This window comes from Coffea arabica, chromosome 6e (genome assembly GCF_036785885.1).
Source record: "Coffea arabica cultivar ET-39 chromosome 6e, Coffea Arabica ET-39 HiFi, whole genome shotgun sequence".
Taxonomy (NCBI): domain Eukaryota; kingdom Viridiplantae; phylum Streptophyta; class Magnoliopsida; order Gentianales; family Rubiaceae; genus Coffea; species Coffea arabica.
Genome location: NC_092321.1, coordinates 19,269,235 through 19,290,096, shown reverse-complemented (window position 1 = coordinate 19,290,096; position 20,862 = coordinate 19,269,235). Strand labels below are relative to the sequence as shown.

The 20,862-nt window shown below is 34.1% G+C and overlaps 2 protein-coding genes across 2 annotated transcripts; one reads left to right on the top strand and one right to left on the bottom strand.

Moving 5' to 3' along the window:
- Positions 1–6,261: 6,261 nt before the first annotated feature.
- On the top strand, positions 6,262–7,827 carry LOC113696534 (heat stress transcription factor A-2d-like). The gene is made up of 2 exons (XM_027215938.1): positions 6,262–6,588; positions 7,069–7,827. The coding sequence occupies exons 1-2, from the start codon at positions 6,262–6,264 to the stop codon at positions 7,825–7,827; spliced, it is 1,086 nt and encodes a 361-aa protein (XP_027071739.1).
- Positions 7,828–19,807: 11,980 nt separating this feature from the next.
- LOC113696532 (uncharacterized) lies at positions 19,808–20,521 on the bottom strand. Its single transcript, XM_027215936.1, has one exon. The coding sequence runs from the start codon at positions 20,519–20,521 to the stop codon at positions 19,808–19,810; it is 714 nt and encodes a 237-aa protein (XP_027071737.1).
- Positions 20,522–20,862: the final 341 nt, after the last annotated feature.

Genomic DNA, 20,862 nt, shown 5'->3' with positions numbered 1-20,862 from the left:
TGAAACATATTTACTCAACGCAGAAGCAGAACTCCTCTATAATGTGCATGAAATCAGTAAACAAGACATGCTGATACCTTCAAAATAACGTAAATTCCAGCACATAAACTTTGGTGCAATCTGTGCAAACGGAGGTATATGAAAGATTGATGAGCCAATGCAGCTTTATATGAATCAATTACTCTAGTTCAGGCACTAAACATGATCTCAATGCTACTGTAGTTATCAGAATAACCAAGATATCGCAGGCCATCTTAGATAAAGTCGGGTATGTAATACTATTGACTTTCCACTACTATAAGGAGTCAAATGAACTTGGATCTGAGCCAATTAGATGATGAGGCTTATCTAGATAATCTAACAATTCGGATTTGTGGGGAGGCTGAGGTCTATACTGCTACAATATATTCAGTAGAATCGTTCCAATCCAAAGACTTTTGCTACTTTGAATCCCGGCCATCAGATGCACTGCCATAGGACACAATTACATTTTCACTTGAACTGCCAGTTGCAACAACATATTCCTCATACACATCGAACAGTGCTTTCCAGACCTTGGTGAGGTTTTCTTCTGACTCAAAAAGTGAATAAATTTTGAGGAAGGAGAACTCTATAAGGCATATTTTCTACCTTAGATCCAACATGGCACCAATTGCCATCAATAAGTTGCACCGATTCCCTTTAAAACAAAACAGCTTCTTACATACTAGCTGGAATGCTGTATTAATGCATGAAGAAAAAAGGGTCTTGTTAAAATAGAACTTTTAGAAGGACATTTGCAATTAATACTATTTAGTATTTATCCACCCAAGTTTATTCATAAGAAAAATTTTTATTATGCAAGAAAGCAAAAGGTGAGGTCTCTAAGTACTTCAGTCTAACTTAACTAGGGACGTTGGAGCGTACGAATAAGGTTTACAGAAAGCCTATATGAAACCATTTTTAGAACCAACTTCAACAGTTAAATGGAGAATTTAAACAGCGAAATTTTCATCAGTCGAAAGTGAAGTATAGTTTAATGACCATTTAGCCTATAGGTTGCTTACCCTAAATCCATTAAGTGCCTAAAATAAATCTGGCAGATTTGGCAAATGGTCACCCATCGAATGAAGTCAGTCCAACTTTGGAGAAACTCAACCAATGTGGCCATTACCCGAACTGCGCACGTACTCAGATTATCTAGTTTTCGTTTGAGTTAATCCCAAAATCAACAAAATAGGTTGAAACTTGAAATTATGGTGTTTTGAGAATGGAATAGATAATTCATAATTGGAAATATAGAGTGGACAATATAGATTAATACAATTACACTCAAATATTCGACAGTTTTATCAACACATAATCATGATATATATAAACTCATAATTCACAAACTTTGGTGAAAATAAAGTGGCTTCGTTTATTGTGAACCAAAAGACGATAACCCTCCAACTCAAACAACATTAGAAGCCTTTGATTAGACTTTCACAGAAAAAAAAAAAAAAGATAACTATTCATTGTCATTTGTGTAGCAAGAAGGGTTGAAGTATTGTACCATGGATGTCAACAAAACACCAGGGGGCAGAGGGAACTCAAACTTGATTTTTTATTTTATTTTATTACTTAATCAAATTTTAGTGCAATTATTTTTTCGTTGAAGCAAGACACTTGCCTCTAGGCAGATGAGTTTCCTTGGTTTCTTAAAATAGTAAGTTTTGAGCATCCGTTCTAGTTTCTAGTATTTAAGTAATCAATTGCATTTCAGATTGTGCTACAAATTTGGACATAAATTATCCACCTAAACAAGTAATTGGTGGTCTAATATAGGCTTAATGGTAACAAAAAACAATTCCCAACTTCTGGCCATATTTAACAGCTAACCTTCTACTAGACAATGGCATAATCAATGGAGACACCGCTTATTGTTAATGGCACTTCATCTCCTCTATAATTTTTGCAAAAGTACATAATTTTTTAAAGTGATACCAATAATTTTAACTTTATGCAAAATGAGACTATTCTCCTAATTTCTATTATAGGTCTGTTTAAATGACCGTTTGAATAATGTTACGAGTGAAACTGATGCAAAGGCCAACTAAGAGGTCTAAAAGAATGATTTGCTTTTTCTTCGCGTGTAGGGCCGATGAGGGTATAAATTAAACAACCTTTTTTTTTTATAAGAAAAACAAAAAAATAATTTCTTAGCAAAAGAAGACAAAAATTTTGTTGGACCAATTTGATAGTCCAATAGCGTCGATCTCTTTGTCCAATTAGTGTACTCATCATTTTTCATTTTGTGTAGAAAATGTTTTTGATCAAAAAATTAAAGTCCGCTTGATGATTGTGCCATTGTCGTGCAAATTTTGGGAGTAATAAGGTTAGTGACTTTTTTTTTTTGTTGTAATAATCAGAACTTAAAACACAATAAGGAAAAGCACAAATAAATAGAAGTAGGATATGATACGAGTTTTCTCTTATTCTTGGTCATATTATAAAGAAGTTTAGAAGAAAAAACTGAAGTTCAAAAAATTTGATAACAATTGAATTTTGAATAATAGCTATTTCACACTTTTTCCTTTAATTCTTTGATTTCTAATTTTCTATCACAGTGATTCCTTTAATCCTTTAATTTTCTAGTTTCTTGTTTGGGGCTTTTTGGGCACAAATGAAGGCAAATGAATAGTTTTAACAACCTCTTTGGAAGGTCTTTAAAAAAAAAAAGAAAAAAGAGCAATCCAAAATAGATTGACTAATCGAAAACCGGATCAGTTTTCCATGCGATAGGGAACCATTCGTGCAAATCTAAATGATTGCTTTAGACATGTTGGGCTTACATTGGTCCACCTCATATGTGGGGCCCAAATACATACAAATCAAAGCCCATAACTAATTAGTAAAACCTGGTCAAAGGTTGACTACATGATAAGTAACACAAGGCCTCATGACTCGATGAATTGGGGCCGCAAATGTCACGGGAGCAGAAACTGAGAAAGGGTGAGCTTGCAGAGATAAGGGATGGAGATTAAAATAGAACTTGGAACTTTAAAATCTTGATTGGATGGTAATTTAAAACCATATTAAGACGAAATTTTACTTATGCAATCTTCTCATTGAACTCTGCCAATATTCCAGTTCTGACAATTGACTTTTTTTCTCTGTGATAATAATCTTTTAAATCCATTTCCTCAATAGCGGTAGTTTTTGGAAAATGAAATGTAATAGATTCACATTATTGTTTTGGTTGATTTTAATGATATTATTGTCATCCGAATATTTTAGATTTGCTCATTATCCCATCTTCATCCGCAACTCCTCAACAAATTAGTTTGTTTGGATGGGAGGTTATTTGAAATAATTATTGTAACAATTTTTGTGATGTGATATATGTGAAATACAAAGATGATGGAAAATTGTGCGTATGAAGTAAGCAAAACAAAATTAAAATTTTTTTTTTGAAAATCTTGTAATCAAAACACATTTTATTATTTTTATTATAGATAGATGTAAAGTAACTTGATATAATGGGTGTGTTTGGATGAAACAATTATTTTTAAATGTTATTTTTTGTTGCATCATAAATACACATTTTCTTTCCACCTTTATATATTTTTGAGATTTTTTTATTTCACTTACAATCAAATTACAAAAAAAAAAGAAAAAAAAAACAGAGTGCCACAATCACAATGCAGGTCCTCTTTCTTATCTGATGAAGTGGGGTTTTGATCATTCAAATGCCATGCTCCGAACATCAAATTGAGCCACGTTATCCGCATCTCATGGCTAGGCTCCATTATCTATACCCCTTGCAAGCGTTTGTGATTGTTAGGCACGCTTAGCGCACGTGATAGATGTTATATAGACTTACGATATTTTTTTTTTTTACGTTTATTATGTATGCTTGGAAATTCTTTTGGGAATTCTGGATCCTTCCAAGTGTAAAGCAACTTGGGAAAAAACCAATGTGGTTTGGATTTGTTTGGGTATGAGTTTATTTGGATGATTCATTTGAGATAATTGTTGTATCACTTTTTGTGATGTGATGTATGCGACATAAAAAAATTGATTGAAAGGATAAAAAAAAATGATTAAAATTTGTAAAGCAAAATATTTTATTTGAAGATATTGTAACTGTGCGGCTTGTAAGTTTGTGACCTGAGATCAACATTTATCAATTCACTGTTGCAGGATTTGATGCTTGTCCTTTTCATTTTCCCCTCTTCAACTCCCTTAGATGATTACTACATGGATTTGCTAGTTATCAAGTATTCATTCATTCACTGGGTGATGACCCGATAAAGAATGAAGAATCATGGATTCAATAATCCATCGTCTATATCAATATACTTACTCAAGAAACAATTTAGGGTTCTAAATTAAGGTAGCTATATTGTCGCTTTAATAGTAATTTTATTTATTTTTATTGAGTTTATTCGTATGTAGTAGTAAGTAAAGTGTTGCATGCAGGCGAGAGGCTGAAATAAGAAAGAAATCGCAATTTCGGTCTTCACGAGAGATTTGGTGGCACCAAATCCCATTAGCAAAGGGCCAGTCAGATCTCAAACCAAAAGTTAGAGACGAGGCTCAACTTCTACCTCGGATCCACGACATGGATCAGTCCATGGTTAAATGTTAGTAGTATGTAGGACAAGAAGTGAGCTGGTTTAATGGAGGAAATCTGGTTGTATCCTCTAGTGTTGTTTCTGGCTTCGGCTTTACGGCTCCGCAAGATGTTCATCACCTCCGCAAAATGAACACACTAAACATACGTCTCTCAAAGTGGAGAATAATCGAGGGCCCACTAGGGAAACATGTTGTCTATTACACTGGTAGAGTGCCAGAGCCGCTGCATGAATGGGTCAATTCACCGTACTTAACTTTGAGGTTTAGGAAATTTAGAAAATTTTAAAGTTACAACTCATTTGAACCCCATTAAATTTTAATAAATCCTCATTTCTATATACATTGACCCTTAAACAATTGAAAATTCATAATTGTTACCATCACAAGAATTCTGAATTTATTTCAAGTTATTGATGAAATTTATTTCAAGAATAAATTCTTTCTAAATTTTCAAAAATAAGGAATGTCGTTCTTAAGTGGAGTGGAAAAATCAATTCTTCAAACCAATTCTTTGAAACTTCAAATTTTTCAAAAACAAGAAATTTTCAAGTGGATGCTAATTTTTTTATTTGTAATATAAAATTAAGCTATTATGATTTTTATTTATAAAAAGCTATAGACAAATTTCTTAAAAGAAGCCCATAAAAAATCAAGTTGACGGTAATTTGCAAAATATTTCAAAAAATATTACCAGCCTATGCAGGAGAATTCAAATGACCATAAACAATAAAGATAAGAGAAGGCTGCGATTATGGATTGGGGCAAAAATGAATGAGTCATCTCTCATAAGTTAGCCCTAACTTCGTGAAGGTGAGGTTGTTAAAAGTCAACACATCCGTTATCTATAAATTTGTTGAAATTGCAACGATTGGATGGGAATGTCGTTCTACTCCAAAAACATTTTCCCCCGTAGGGTATTAGTAACTATTGTTAAAGAATGGGATAATGTGGATATCAAGCATTAAGTTCACCAACAGAAAACAAAAAGTTTTTGTTCAATTCAATTCGGTTAATTATATTGGCCTCTTGGGTTACACGGAATAGCACTAAATAAATATACAATCTATCCCGTATGTCAAGAATGGGGCTTCTATCTTGCCCCTACCACCCCTCCCCCTATCCCCACGAAAAGAAAAAGAATATAATAATAATACTTCATAAATAAATAATTTAAAAAAGCAAAATTCTGTGTACCTATTTTAGAACTTTTTGGCGGTTTAGATCACAGAAGAAATAGAGCTTTAATATATAATCATTGAACAAAGTGTAGCTTTTAGGACCAAATAGCGGACTGATTATCCATGTACATTTGGAATATCATGATCAAAAACGGAATATGAAGGACAGATGGTACTGCTTCTTTACCAAGATAGAGTAACAAGTGAAGATGGTGTGATGTACAAGGAATATGAGGTGAGTTACAGTCTTCTGATGCATCGAAACATTTCACATAGAATTAGGGATGAGAAAATGATATAGTCACTAGTGCATGTTTGGCATTCAAAACAAAAGCTTTGTTTCAGAAGCTTGTAGAGGTTCATCCTGGAGAATTGGGTTGGCTACCATTAGCAAATGCAAAGTTGCCAAGTTGCTACAGTTTTTATTATCAAAAGATATTTGTAATTTTTTTCCCAAAAGATCAAAGAAATCTGCTTGCCAATTATGGAAGCAAACTCTACCAAATATGAGCTAAAAAAAGGTGAGAATAAGGGAGAGAGACTGAATCCAATAATACCAATAGGAACTGATGTTAGTGAAAGCAGTAGCAATGCTATTGTTACAGCTGCTGCTGCAGTTTCTGCAACTCCCCTTGCGAAAGAAGGTTATGCTAATGCTGCATCCTCTTCATCCTCACAGGTGAGAGCACCACCTCCTTTCTTGCTCAAGGTTTATGACATAGTGAAGAACCCTGAGACAGATTCCATCATATCCTGGAGTTCTAGTGGCACCAGCTTCATTGTGTGGGATCCTCACAGGTTTGCTGCTGAGGTTCTTGGAAAATACTTCAGGCATAACAACTTTGCGAGCTTCATTTGCCAACTCAACACATACGTGAGTATCCTTCAATATCATACCACTTGCATTGTCTCCTGTTTTCTCATCTTCATGTAGACTTCTTTAATTATTTAATAATGTTTTGCCTAGTGTATGTGACTTTTGCGAATTGTTCCTTTTTGAAGTGGCACTTTTTACTGTTATATTAAGAGTTCTCACTCTTCTTATGTGCACTATAGTACATAAGTTGTAAATCAAAGCAAGAAAACTTGAATACCAAATAAACTTGCCCACCAGTATTAGTATAGATGTATGTGAGGTATCATATTCTGCATATCTTATATCATCGTGTGATCTGATATCATCGTTCTTTCTTTGTCCATCTATTTTTTCCTTTAGTGACATGGGATGAATAACTACTGAAATTAGAAAAGATTGAGACATAACTGATTGGTGCTGTTATAACAATTTTAGGGGTTCAGAAAGATCAATTGGGATAGATTGGAATTCCAGAATGCATGGTTCCAAAAAGGTAAGAAGAGTTGGCTAAAGAAAATTAAGAGAAGAATTCAAGGAACTCAAAATGCACATCTATGTAAGCCATTAGGAACTGAAGGACAATTGAGTTTGTCTGGAGAGCAAAAGAAATTTGAAAGTCTAATGCAAGAACATGATGCGTTGAAGGTGGAAATAATGAAGCTGAAAGACATGGAAGAAAATTCAGTGAAAGAAATGGAAATCCTTGAGAAACAAGCCCAGTGTATTACATCCAAGCTACAAAATATGCTGAAGTATACGATCCATGAACTTCTGATAAGAAAAAAAAAGCTGCAGAGCAATAATGCTGCAAATGAACAGGGATCAGGTGGAAGACAAAGCATTGAGAGCTTAGTAGAGCTCCTAAATGAAGGGGAAACATCTCATGGGAGCTGGAAAAACTCTCCTAGGGCACAATCAGGTACGGGAAAGACATTTTCAAATGTTAACTTGAGCACTGCTGTTCAGGAGGAGGAGGATTGTACTGTTTCCATGGGAAGATTTTCTGATTTCTATACTGCAGTATACTCATTGCTAGAGAAGCAGCTAATGGATGATATAAGCTGTGAGAATGTGCCTGAAGAAGAAAGAGCAAAGCTTCAGCAAAATGATGTCATCCCTTTGGAGGATTTGATTGAAGGACCGGCAAATTGGAATGAGTTTGCTAAAGGGATAGGTAACAAAGCCAGGAGTTAGGAGTTCAAGAGTTGATTTTACTGGTATTACCTGGACCTGTAATTTCTTTTTCACAATTGAGATATCAGTTTCTCTTAATCATATTTATCAATTATTCTATGTTAGGTACCTCACCATGGTGTTTCACTGGATTGCCAAAGCTCTTGCAAAACCAGTTCAAGAGCAATTCCCTCTATGGATATCAGATAATGTCCAACTTTTATTCTATCTTTCTTTTTCTTTTTTTTTTCTTTTGTCCATCAGACTATTTCAACTCATTCACTACTGACTTTGTCAGACTTCTTGAGACCAGTATTACTTCAGTGTGTTTTAAAGGTAAAAGATGTCTTGATCAATTGAACTACATTTCTTTCTAGTTTGTTTGGATGCCTTGCTACTGCAAAGGTTTGAACTCAGCAATGACCTCTAAACATGGTTTCAGAGTGTCTTTTATTTGGAACAAATTTTCTTCCATTAGTCTGTTTACAATCTGGTCTGGGTTTTATTTTTCACCATAATAACACTCGTAAATGAAACCAGAACTTTACTTTAAGGGTTAAAGCTACTAAGCTTTAGCTTGTATCCTATGCGGAAAGAGGTATTGCACTGTAGTTGCAAGCATCACATGTTTTCTTTGGAGGAACTAAGTTGTTTTCAATTGAGAAATCCTCATGTTTCTATTTGTTGGTTTATTGCTGTTGTAAAAGCTCCCATTTGACAAACCAGGAAATATTCCAAATGCAAGGTTTGTTCCCCACTGCAGTAAACATTCTGAAACAAGATTTTCTAGGAAATGGGCCAAATTCTTAAGTTAACTGTGATTATCTCTCATTATCAATTAGGAATGGAGGTAATCACTGTAAACGGATAAATGATTTTATCTCTTTTCCTATACAGAAATGGTTGTTAATTTTTCACAGTTTTTTCTGTCACACTAACAGAAGTTGTACTCATTTGCCAAAACAAATAACAGGAGTTTCACTTATCACCATTCCTCCTTGTCTTAATTGTACATCGATGTGCCTTGGATTATGAAAAAGACAACCAATTCATCCTTAAAACTAAATAATGACAAGATGGATCAAAAGTCATACCATATGTCTCATTTCTTTTCTTCAATTTGTTTCCCCATAGATTCCAAAATGCTTCAATCTTGTAACAGCATCAAAGTTAATTTACATGACACGTTAAGGAACAAGGCCGATTATGGCACAAATCGTAGCTACATCCTAGTCGCTTGTTTTCGAATGATACTTGGAACGGAAAGAAAAGTAGACGAGGTAGATTGCTGATCTATATAAGCGTAGAGTACACTAATGCAGCTTCTATTAACAACTCATTTTGAAGTACAAGGACACCAGAAACATGCTTTAAAAATGATGTTGTCCTCCTCCCACTTTGATTCTTAGGTGAATAATCAAGGCCACTCAAATATGGAGATAAAAATTAGATTGTGCTTTGTTTAGGAAATAAGTTGCAAGAGGAATATATTCTTGGTGAATAAGGCAGTAATAGAACAGTATTAGACTCATTCTTACTAAGGTGGGTAATTGAAAGAGAGTGAATTGAGAGTCATGATTTCACCAGAGGGGGACTAACCTTTTTGATGGAATTTTACTTAAGAACAGCCATTGCATGCAGGGGCAGTTTGTTTAGCCCATTTGAACATCTTTAAACTTAAAACAGTCTTGACTACTACCTCATGGAATGCAAAACAACTCGTCAAGATACAATGGAAGTACGTGGTGGAGAAATAGCCGGAAATGGTGGGATTGTTAGGCCATCTTCGCTACCCTCCAAGCAGGCCTCAGAGAAGATAGAATTCATGAAGGGAGTGCGTGGTTTCACTCCGCCCCCCTTCTTGACGAAGACCTTTCAAATGGTGGAGGATACAGAGACAAAAAACATGATTTCTTGGAATTCTGAAGGTACCAGCCTAATAGTCCTGGACCATCTCAAATTTGCTGCGGAGGTTCTACCAAAATATTTCAAGCACAGCAATTTCTCAAGCTTCATCTACCAACTCAACAACTATGTGAGTTTATACATTTTAGATTATTGCATACCTTTTAGAGTAAATGCCTTTTCATAGCATGGATATCGTATTCTTTAGGTAATTTTTTTTTATCATCATTAGAAAGTCTCTGCAAGAATTTGTTATGTCTATCACAACTCATGAACCTAGGTAAATGCCTTTTTCTTGTACTTATGCTTGCTATTTTTGCTCATGCTTTGTGTTTGTAGTTTGAATGTCAAATAAATTCCTCGTTGAGACTCGAATTCAACAGCAATTGGGATCCTCCCCCCTAATTTCTGATTGTTTGCTTTCTAAACTTAACAGGGATTCAAGAAGATTGGACTGAGGCAATATGAATACGAGAATAAATGGTTTCAGAGAGGGCAGGAACATCTGCTAATGAACATTAGAAGGCGAAATGATGAAGATCCAACAATCAGGAAAAGACGAGGACTGAGGAAACAACACGTAACGGCTGCGAGGCCTTCAATGGAGGCAGAGCTGGAAATTTTTGAGGATCACGTGAATGCACTGAAGGAAGACATCACAAGATCAAAATATCATATGGGGAAACTTGAGAGTAGCATAGCCACCTTCAAGAAAAATGTGAAAAGAATGGAGGCTAAGTCAAAAGCATTGATCAAGGTCTTCGCCAGAATATTCAGCCCCGCCTTAGTTGAGAAGATAATTCAGCGTGTAGAGAAAGAACCAGAACTTGAAATCCTTCAGACCATGAAGAGAAGAAGAGTGATTCTACCACAAAGCTCAAAAACCACAACAAAGTCCATGGATGATGGAGCTTGTGGCATGGACCAAGATGATCAGGAGGCAAACACTTCAATGGCAGAATCGAAAAAAAGTGCTGATCAGAATCTATGGAAGAAGTTCATGGGAGATGATTCAGTTAGCGAGGATGAGTCGGAGCAACAACTGTTGAAGCAACACTCGAGGATTGATATGGGATTCGATGATTTGATGGTATCCAAGATTGTGAATGCCAAGGAGCCTAATTTGGACATGGAGGATGAAGTTGTTGTTGACCTCTGGACGTGATTATTTGATTCGCAATCGTGTGATCTTTTTGCCTTGCTTTCCATTTTCCGTCTCACATTTGACTTACTTTTCAAGTTGTTGAATCGTTAAACAAAGCTTCATCAATGTTCTGCAGGGTTTCACTTGGTGCAGTATCAAGAAGAGGAGAGAAAACAGCTGTTAGAAGAGTTGATGCAGCAGAATTCTGTGCTTCTTTTGGGTACTTTTATTTGCAAGGTGTGCATTTGATATTTGTAGATTGGGGTATCCCTGTTTCGACCTGTGTTTGCAGCTTTTATTTGGAGACATTTACTAGTTTGTAAAACTAACTAGTTACGTTGGAAAACAACTGTGGTGATATTATGCTAGCCACTATTATTTATTAGTGTAATTAGCAGGTACTGATGCTTGCAACTGCTAAATTTGAGAAATTCTGAGTCTCAAATTCTGTTAATCAGCAGAGATGGCTATCTAGTACTTATTATTACTGGATGATGTCGATGCTTGATGCTACTAATGTCGTGCAGTTGTGAATTTGAAGTTTTTTTTTTAGGCTCCTTCCAATTATTATTTCAAGCAAAAGGCTGGTTTTGGGCCTTTTTGGCTGATAAGGAATATGTTGCATCAAAATTTTGTATGTTTCGAAAATGTACAATACACAAAACCGTAATCCCAGCAGAGTGATAGATAGTAGTATTTGGGTATTACGTGTAAGGCCTCTACCCCCTAGATATCGAGTAAGTGGGAAAGTGGGATTGCTAAGAAGTCATCCTCTTCCAGCATGAAAAGATTAGTTAGGTAGAGACACTAGACAGACACACAGAAATTGAAGAAAAAGTTAGTCTGTTGGTTGGTGGACTGGTGGTAACATAGGGTTCTTAAAGCTTTGGAGACAAAAGATAAGAGGGGTCTCTATTTTAATCAAATGATGCATAAGAACAGCCATCTACTTCAGGTTCTTGAGAAAAACAAAAAAAGTCATGCTTTGATGACCTGGATTTGGAAAAGTCAAATAGAGGACCTGGACTTGGAAAAGCAACGCATCATGCACGCATCGAGTATAATAAGCAAAGCAAAAGCATGAAACCAATTAAACAGAAACAAGAACGCCGCTTAGTTAATATATCTCTTGGTAAAAACACCTGCTTTGTTGCCTTTTGGTTCCTCCCCTGTTTTTTGTAACAAACCAAGGAGATTATGTATCCCTAAACATGCCAAGGAGTGGCATCTTCAAATTCTCGGACCGCCTTCTTCATTCTGCAAAGCTTGTTGCAGACAAGAATATCTGGAAGATATGGCTGGCTTCAGAGTTCTGTCTTGTGATTAATGATGGACAAGGGGATGTCAATTTGTTTAGCATCTTCATGTTCACCTTCTTGGTGGACGCGGAATGAACTAGCCACCAGTTCAAATGCTATTAGTTCATGTGAAAATTATGCCTTGATGGAGCAGCGCCTAAAATGTTGCTTCCCTAATCGAAACGAAGGCAGTTGATTGGCATGACATGTTTTCATCTCCCAAGCAACAAGTATGAAAAAAATAAGGATACTAGTAAAAAGAAACCTCTCAAACAAATCATCAAGAAGTAGACAAAATGTGCACTACTGTATCAGACATCAGCAAGACGAACACATTGAAAACATGAGGGATTGTGTAATAGCAAAGCTCAGTTCTATACAAATGACTTTAAAAAGTTTTATATTTTGTGCTGGTAGTTCAGATTGGTGACTGGTAGAGAAGATTGTGCACTTGGCCAATGTCTGAACACCAAATTGCTCATGGTCTTCATGATGTCAACAATTACTATGTTCGATAATCCTCCAGTCTTGATCATTCATTCAGTGTTGCAGTTTTAATAGATTCCTATGAAAGGAATTGATTGTGCAGATTCTAAGCAACTTCAAACGCAAAGTTTCTTACCCAGAGGCACCGCAGGTTTGGGCAGTGAGCAATTAACTTTGTGAATTCATCACTACGAAGGGTTGCATAGCTCAAATTCAAGAAAGTCAGACTGGAACAAGTTGGATATAGAACATGGGGATAGACGTAAGAGGCATCCCATAATCCAGCGAGGATTTGCAGGTTTTTACAGTTTCTGAATGCATTCTCAAGCTCCATACAATGGCGAGACATGAGTTCTTGCTGGAAAGAACCAGTACCAAGCTCCATAAGCTGAGGTGCCCGCACAAGTAGGCGCTGTAACTAGTCTAAGCCAATGCCTTTATTGACCTTCAAGACCTTTAAGGATTTGCACCTACTGACAAGTCTCTCAAGGGCATCAAAACTGAAACTGACCTCGCTGTTCAAGCTGGCAAAGTTCAGTATTTCCAGTGATGTGAAGTTATCAGGAAAGGCACTTAGCCAACTTCCACTAATGTCATCGATCCCATTCTCCTGTATGTCCAGCTCAGTTAGTTTCCTGCAAGCCAAATTACAAGTTATATTCTCATCAGAAAGGGAAAAATGAAAATGAAAAGAACAAAAAAAGAAGGCTTTAGGATCATCAAGGGAAAAAGATAGATCCGGACATAAAAGATGATAAACTGTTGAAACCATGGTTCAAAGTCGCAGTCGCGGTTGCGGTCACGGCCTGGACCGTTCCACATCGGTCTCGGCATATCGGTCGTGGTCTCGGCGAGATGCGAATTTTTGAAATATTTAATATTCTAAAAATTGTAAAAAATATGATAAACAAAAATAATTAAAAATTTTGTAAAAATAATAAAAATTCGAGTTGACTCGGGATGACTCGGAGTGATTCGGTGAGACTCGACCATTTCAACCCTTCACGGCGACATCTCGGTGAGTCACGTATTTCGGTATCGTTTCGTCGCGGTCTCGTCTCGGACTAGGCCGAGACGGTGATGACTCGGCCGAGTCGTCTCGGTCTCGGCCGAGTCTTCGAACCATACTTGAAACACCAAAGTTGAAGAGCAGTATATGATGTACAAGAATGTTCAGTTTGATTGATGAAATTCACCAAAGAGTGATGCAGAAGTAATTGACGAGTCAGAATTTGTAATATGGAATATCTGAGGCGAGATTGATAAGAATAGCCATCTACTTCAGTTTTTGTATCCAACTTCATCTCCCCCACTTTCTCAAACTTTAGACATGCTTTGATGCTGGTGGCAAAGCTATCAATTTTCACAGTCTTCTTGTTTGCTCTAACTGTTCCTTTCTCACACTCTCTCAACCTCTTGCCTTGGTCCGATTTTGGCCTTTGCTTGCTGATCATCGGCGTTCTTGCTACAGCTGCTACTAGACGAGTTTCACATGCATAAATAGGAAGATACATATAAGTAAGTGTTGGCAGATTATTGGCAATATAAAAAGATGATATATAGGGGGTTCAAACTCCATTGGAGTTGGTTCATGCTGACACTAAGAATAAAAAAATGAAGACACCTGAAAAAAAATGTCTGATTGTTATTTTAAATACGATCATTTTAAATTTATTTTTTTATTTTTTCGTGAGATTTTGTAGATCTGGAATCTCTATGTTTGATGTACTTTTTGTTATGAAACAGAACTATAAAGGGTCATATTTAGAAGCTTTAATCAAGGACTGGAGTGGTAGTCAATTAATTCGTTCATATTTACTAGGCTGGCTTGTATGGACTTGCAATACTGACATTTTCCGGAAAAGTCTAAAGTAACTATCGTTATGATAACGAAACTGTTTTTACCTAATATAACAAGTAAAAATACTTTTAGTAACTATTTGATTACCTATTGGACTGGTCACCCAAATAAGATAGTACCTAAAAATTTGGTTAGTAAGTTTTACATAAAAAATAGTAAGTTAACTCGATAAATTAGTAACTTTTATGTCTAAAAAAGTAAATTAGAATAAATATGGAACTTACTTTTTTTTTTAAATAAATTACTACTCTATATTCGAAACTTACTTTTTGGAGAGTAAGTTTAGTTCAAATAATAGTAAGTTTTTATAGATTAATAGTAAATATTGTTGATAATGGTCAAAACCTACTAGTTTGTAGTTTAAATTTACTATTTTACTTAAAAAACTTATATGAAACAAGTATTAGGAAGTTTATTTGAAATAATGTTAATATTTTTTATTAATGATTGAAACTTAGTATTATAGTTAGTAATTACTCGTAATGTCAATGTATGATACACAATTGTACGTATCATTTATAAATGTTATATGTTTTAAGCATTTTAAATATACTACGAAAACTTTTTTTTTTTTTTGCACATGACCTTATAAAATATGTAAGAATAATTTGTCATATTAAAAATTTTGAATTATTTTTGAATTTGTGAAAGGTTAGAAAGTTTGGATGACAATAACAACAAATCTTTCGAGTTATATATAAAACTGCACTTATCTATACATCACAATTTCCATATATTAATACCTATGAAAATAATAAAATGGTAAAGTTTTAATAAATTTATTTACTGGGTCACAAGTATAAAATTTAAAGTTGTATTATAATAATAACAAATCTTTCGAGTTGTATAGAAAATAGCACTTACTTATACATCACAATTTTCATATATTAATGCCTATGAATTTAGTAAAATAGTAAAATTTTAATAAATTTATTTTCTGGGTCACAAGTATAAAAATTAAAGTTGTATTAACGTAGCATAATCTTTGAAAATTATAGTAAAATTACCCATATGTTAAGTTTTGTGACTTTCAAATATACGTTGTATCATTTACATTATGGATTTGTATCCATATTTTTTCTATCAAACTCTTTTTTTATTGGAAAATGGTATGTAAATTATTATAAAACGTCATTTTATAATAATCATAATTTTTTGTAGATGAATGTTATGTAAACTATTAAAATTATCAATTCACAAATGACTAAATCTTACTACTTTATGGTATATATTAGTCTAATTGACTAAAAAATTACTGCAATCATGTGTACGTTGATTGTTGAATTGAAATTTCCTTTATTATTGGTGCAGGTTCTTCTAATCAAAGCAAAATAAAATCAAATATCTTTTCCTTTTGTATGCAATAGTTATGCTTAGTAGAAAATTATTAAACCATTTTTACAATACATAATTTCTCCTAAACTGAGTAACATTTTCCATGACCTCTAACCTTGTCAATAATACTAACCACTGACATGTAGATAATCTTAAAAGCAAAAGCCATCAATATGACAAAAAAAGAATATTTTCGTGCTGAACGAAAAAAATTACAATTCTATATAGAATAGAAGAAATTCATCATGAATGATAATGAATTGCAAAGTTATCACATTTCTAATTTCATATGCATCCAAAATTTCATGCAGTATTACTTTAGAGGAACTTTCCTTTTTCACACTAAGGAACCAATCCCAATCTCTATGTCTCTTTTATTTTTTCTTTAACCATTAAATGTGGTCAAAGTTGTTAGCAGTAAAATACTAAATAAATTTAATTCCATTTCAAGTTCTAGTTAATTGTATACTAATATTTTACACCACAATCAATTGAGCACCAATTTCCTTTTTTTAAGTGGCCATTATTTATCTTAGGTTAAATATTTACATATAAAATAATAGAAATAGAATGCCAATCCTCGGATCAATGGAACTTCAATTATTGTTAATAAAATTAATTTTGCATTGATAAAAATTAGTCTACAGAATGAAAAGTCAATGGCAACAATTGCTAAAATATAGTAATTTTTAATTATGGGAAAATAAACAACTAAGTTCCCAAAATATTTCACTTTTATTGTTTAAAAAATCTCAACTTGTTAACCAAATTCAAAATAGTTCTATTGTCAAAAATATTTTTCCTCAAATTAACTTTAATGATTAGATGTGAGATAAATATGGTAAAATATCCCTCATATGTATGTCATGGATATTTGAGACTTTTAGTAAAAAAAAAAATTCTTGTTAAAATAACATTGTATCATAGTGTACTAATTATTTTAGGGCCATTTTATACGTGAACTAAATTTAATTTAAATTATACAATAGATTATATATGCATGTGATTTTCATTTATAATTGTTGGATCCCATTTTTTATGAACAATCTCCCAAGGAAAAAAGTCCAAATCATACTATTTTCTTATATTAATTGTTATACGAATTTTGTCATTTTTATTGTTATATTATTTCTCATTTTGTTTGGGCTTTAACTCGTATTATTTCTTGTGTCCTAGATGTAAATTTATTAAAACTTTATCATCTTATTATATTCATAGGTGTTAAATTATAAAAATTGTGATATATAAACAAGTGATATTCTATTTATAACTAGGAAGATTTGTTGTTATTGTTATCCAAACTTTCAAATTTTTCAAAAATTGAAAATGATTAAAAACTTATAATACGACAAAATTTTATTACATATTTTACGAGATTATGTGAAAAGTCAAACTTTTTTCATAGTATTTTAAAATGTATAAATAAAAAATTGTTTAAATTATGCCTATAATCATGTATTATACAGATATATTACGAGTACTTACTAACTAAGGTACTAAACATTAATCATTAATAAAACATCTTATTGTTATTTCAAATAAATTTCCTAATACTAGTTTGAAATATGTTTTCAAGTAAAATAGTACATGTGTCCCATAAATCAGAAAGTTTTGATTATTAATCAAATTTACCATGTTATCAGTAAGAATTATTATTTATGTATAAAAACTTACTATTACTTGAACTAAAGTTACTCTCTAAAAATTAAGTTTGGGATATAAAGTAGTAATTTATTTATTTAAAAAGTAAGTTTAATATTTATTCCAATTTACCTTTTGAAGTATAAAAGTTACTAATTTATTACGGTTAACTTACTATTTTAGATGGAAAACTTACTTTCTTATCTTAAGTGTTATCCTATTTAGGTGGAGAGGTTTATCAAGTAATCAAATGGTCGCTACAAGTGCAACAACCTGTTATATTAGGTAAAAAACTGTTTCGTTACCATAACTATCGTTACTAAAGCATTGTCCTTTCCTTAAAGCCAAATAGTAATACTGATATTCTACGGCATTATGAAAGTTAAGCATCCAGAATGGACGTGGGGCCTGGGAGGTTACCAGTAATAACAGTTCGGAACAATGTAATTATACGTGAATAAGATGTAATTTTACGAGAACTATTTTCAAAACTTAACAACAGAGATGTAAATATTATACATAGAATTCATATAAACAGTAACAGAATATCACGTACTCTGTTGTAAACATGTATAAGAAATTTATATAAAATTACACCTTATTAACTTAGAGTTATAATATTCCGAACAGTTGTTATTGATAAACCGTTCAGGACCGTATCCATCAAGAATGGCTACTGATATTGCCGCTGCTGAAATACTACTGGCACCGCACATTCTAATTTAATGACAAAATTTGACGCCACTCAATCAACTCTTTTAATTGACTACAAAGGGTACATTCCGTCATTTTATGTCAGAATGGGGTCTGGCACTAAAATTGCTGCTGTGCTGGGGCAGTATCAGTGTCAGCAGCTGGATTGGCAACCTCTGATAATTAATTAATATCTGCTTTGCGGCCATAAACATTTTCTCCGCAATGGGACCAATAAAAATTTTCACGCCATGATTACGTTCTTGTAATAAATGATCGACTCTCACTGAACACGAACTCACATTGGCCTCTAGACACAACAATAGAGAGTAATACATGGTAACATTATAGACATTGTAATCTTGAAGTGAAAAATATTTATGAATTGTCAAAGATTTTAGTTACCATATGATATGAGTGTCTTAAAAAAAAAATAGGGATTGTCAAGTCTAAAGTTTGTTTGTAAGGGGCAAAACATTGAACGATGTATGCTGGAAAGTATCATGGCCGATCTTATCAACCTCAATTTTAGCAGCAGGTTGAACTATGTATGCTGGAAAAAATGCCAAAACACAGATAGTTTCTTAAATTTGCACGCAGCCTGAGTATTGTCCCCCCAAGGCCCCAACGGCTGCAGCATCCGCTGCGCTTCGAATAATCTTAGAATCCTGCATTGTTGAACCTCCCTCATTTGTATTGGAGGTGGCTTTCTTTAGCATTGTATTGCCACCAGCTATGCTGAAGTGCAGAGGCAATTGCCCAACGTTCTTGTTTATAAGGGTGGGCAAAAATATCTGTTAATTCGAAAGTCTATCATATCCGATTCGATTCGATCTAAAAATTAGGATATCCGATCCGTATTATTTAATTGGATCAAAAAGGGTTGGATACCTGCTTATATGCGGTGTGAGTTAGAGTCACATAATAAAAATATCCAACCCGTCTTGAACATATATATTTTTAATTTTTCATCTTTATATACATACTATAAAATAATATTTTTAGAGATAAGTAAGCAATTTCATTGAACAAATTACATTACAAATATGGGAGACTATAGTTTGTTACAAAAGTTATTTGTAGAGATCATGATCTTATGTTTTTTTAGAAAAAAGTTTAATTAATGTGGACTAGATATTTAAAAAATGGTGCTACTTATTTCAAAATTTTATTGAATTGGAATTCCTTTAATTTATTCCCTTTTTTCCTTTTTCTTGTATTCTCTTCGCATGGTTGTTTCTTGGTGGGAGACATTTTTTGAGAAAAAATATTTATTAAATTTTGGACGAATATGTAAAATACAAAATTAAATTAGTATAAATTATTTTTTTAAAAAAATTAAATGATAAGTGGGATGGGACAAGTATCTATTGACCTGACCTTATTTCTATCGGGTACCTGCTGATATGCGAGACGAGAAAGGATCCGAAAATGGCTGATCCGCATTCTGCAAAGTGCAGATTGGAGTTCCAATTGGTGCATGAGACGGGTATCCTACAGTGCCCATCGCTACTTTTTTTTTTCCGAAACGATAGAAATTTTCTCATAATAAGGAAGTAAAATTACATTGTATGAGCAAGGGCTCAAATTTGACTTTACAAAAGTGGACTAGGCCACTGATGAGCTTCAGGTTCCTCATCAAAGAAGAAGTATGGCTAATCTACTCAGTTTAGCACTGAGTCTATCCCTATCACCAGGTAATCTATCAAATGAGCATTTCCTAAACATTGAGCAAAGATCTTTTATATCCTCCAGGTGAGTTGCTAGCTTTAAGTTACTAAAAGTTTGATACCGTATGATATTTAGAACTTGAATGCATGGTGTTCGGATCTTGATATGCTGCCATCCTTTCACCTTTAGCTTATAAAGTGCCAGTTTGATGGCTAAAAGATTGTCCTGCACTGCTGATCCAGTGCTTCTCTCATTCAGTATCCAAGCTTCGCATTTTTGGTTCCAATTGTTTTGTGCTGCAACTCCAATTCCCATATTTTGGCCTTCCACATGTTGACCCACTTCCACGCTAATGTTCAGCAAGTAATCATCCTCCCCCATCCGTTCCTCCTCATCTTGTACTGTTTCTGTTTCGGATATGCTCAGCTGATGTTGTATTTGTTGTGATTGGTGATACTCCTCCCAGTCCTTAATTGCTTTCCTAATGACTTCCATTGGATGTGTATCCTTGCCGTCAAATTCAGCTGCATTCCTGGCTTTCCAGATTTGCCAAAGGATGTCCACTGTTAAGTTTATGTGCTCTCTCCCCTCCTTTCGCGTCTGCACTTCCATTAACATGGTCCACCATCGCCTGAAATCAGCGGTGTGCTCCTTAAGTCCATCCCACTGGAGGGGCGCCATCCGCCATATCATTTGTGCTTGTTTACAATGAAAGAAGATGTGTTCCACTGTTTCACTATTTTCCCCACATATCTTGCAGATTATATCACCTTTGCCTGTTCGTTTATGAAGTGCTTCCCTACATGGCAAGGCTTGGTGCAGGATTTTCCATACAAGCAGTTTTTGTTTGTGCTTTATCTTCATCTTCCAGAGCTATTTCCAGACTTTCCCACTCCCTCCCTCCCAGCTTGTCTCTCCCTTGACTTTGTCGTTTAGTTCCAACAGTTTTTTCTCTCTTGTTATTGCTTCATATGCTGACTTAACTGTGTACTGTCCATTCTCACTATGGCTCCAGAAATAGC

Excerpts from the sequence above, each read along its gene's own strand:
- LOC113696534 (XM_027215938.1), top strand. The coding sequence starts at position 6,262 with ATGGAAGCAAACTCTACCAAATATGAGCTAAAAAAAGGTGAGAATAAG. Across the intron at positions 6,589-7,068 it reads CTCACAGGTTTGCTGCTGAG|GGGTTCAGAAAGATCAATTG; the intron begins GTTCTTGGAAAA and ends TAACAATTTTAG.
- LOC113696532 (XM_027215936.1), bottom strand. The coding sequence starts at position 20,521 with ATGGCGCCCCTCCAGTGGGATGGACTTAAGGAGCACACCGCTGATTTC.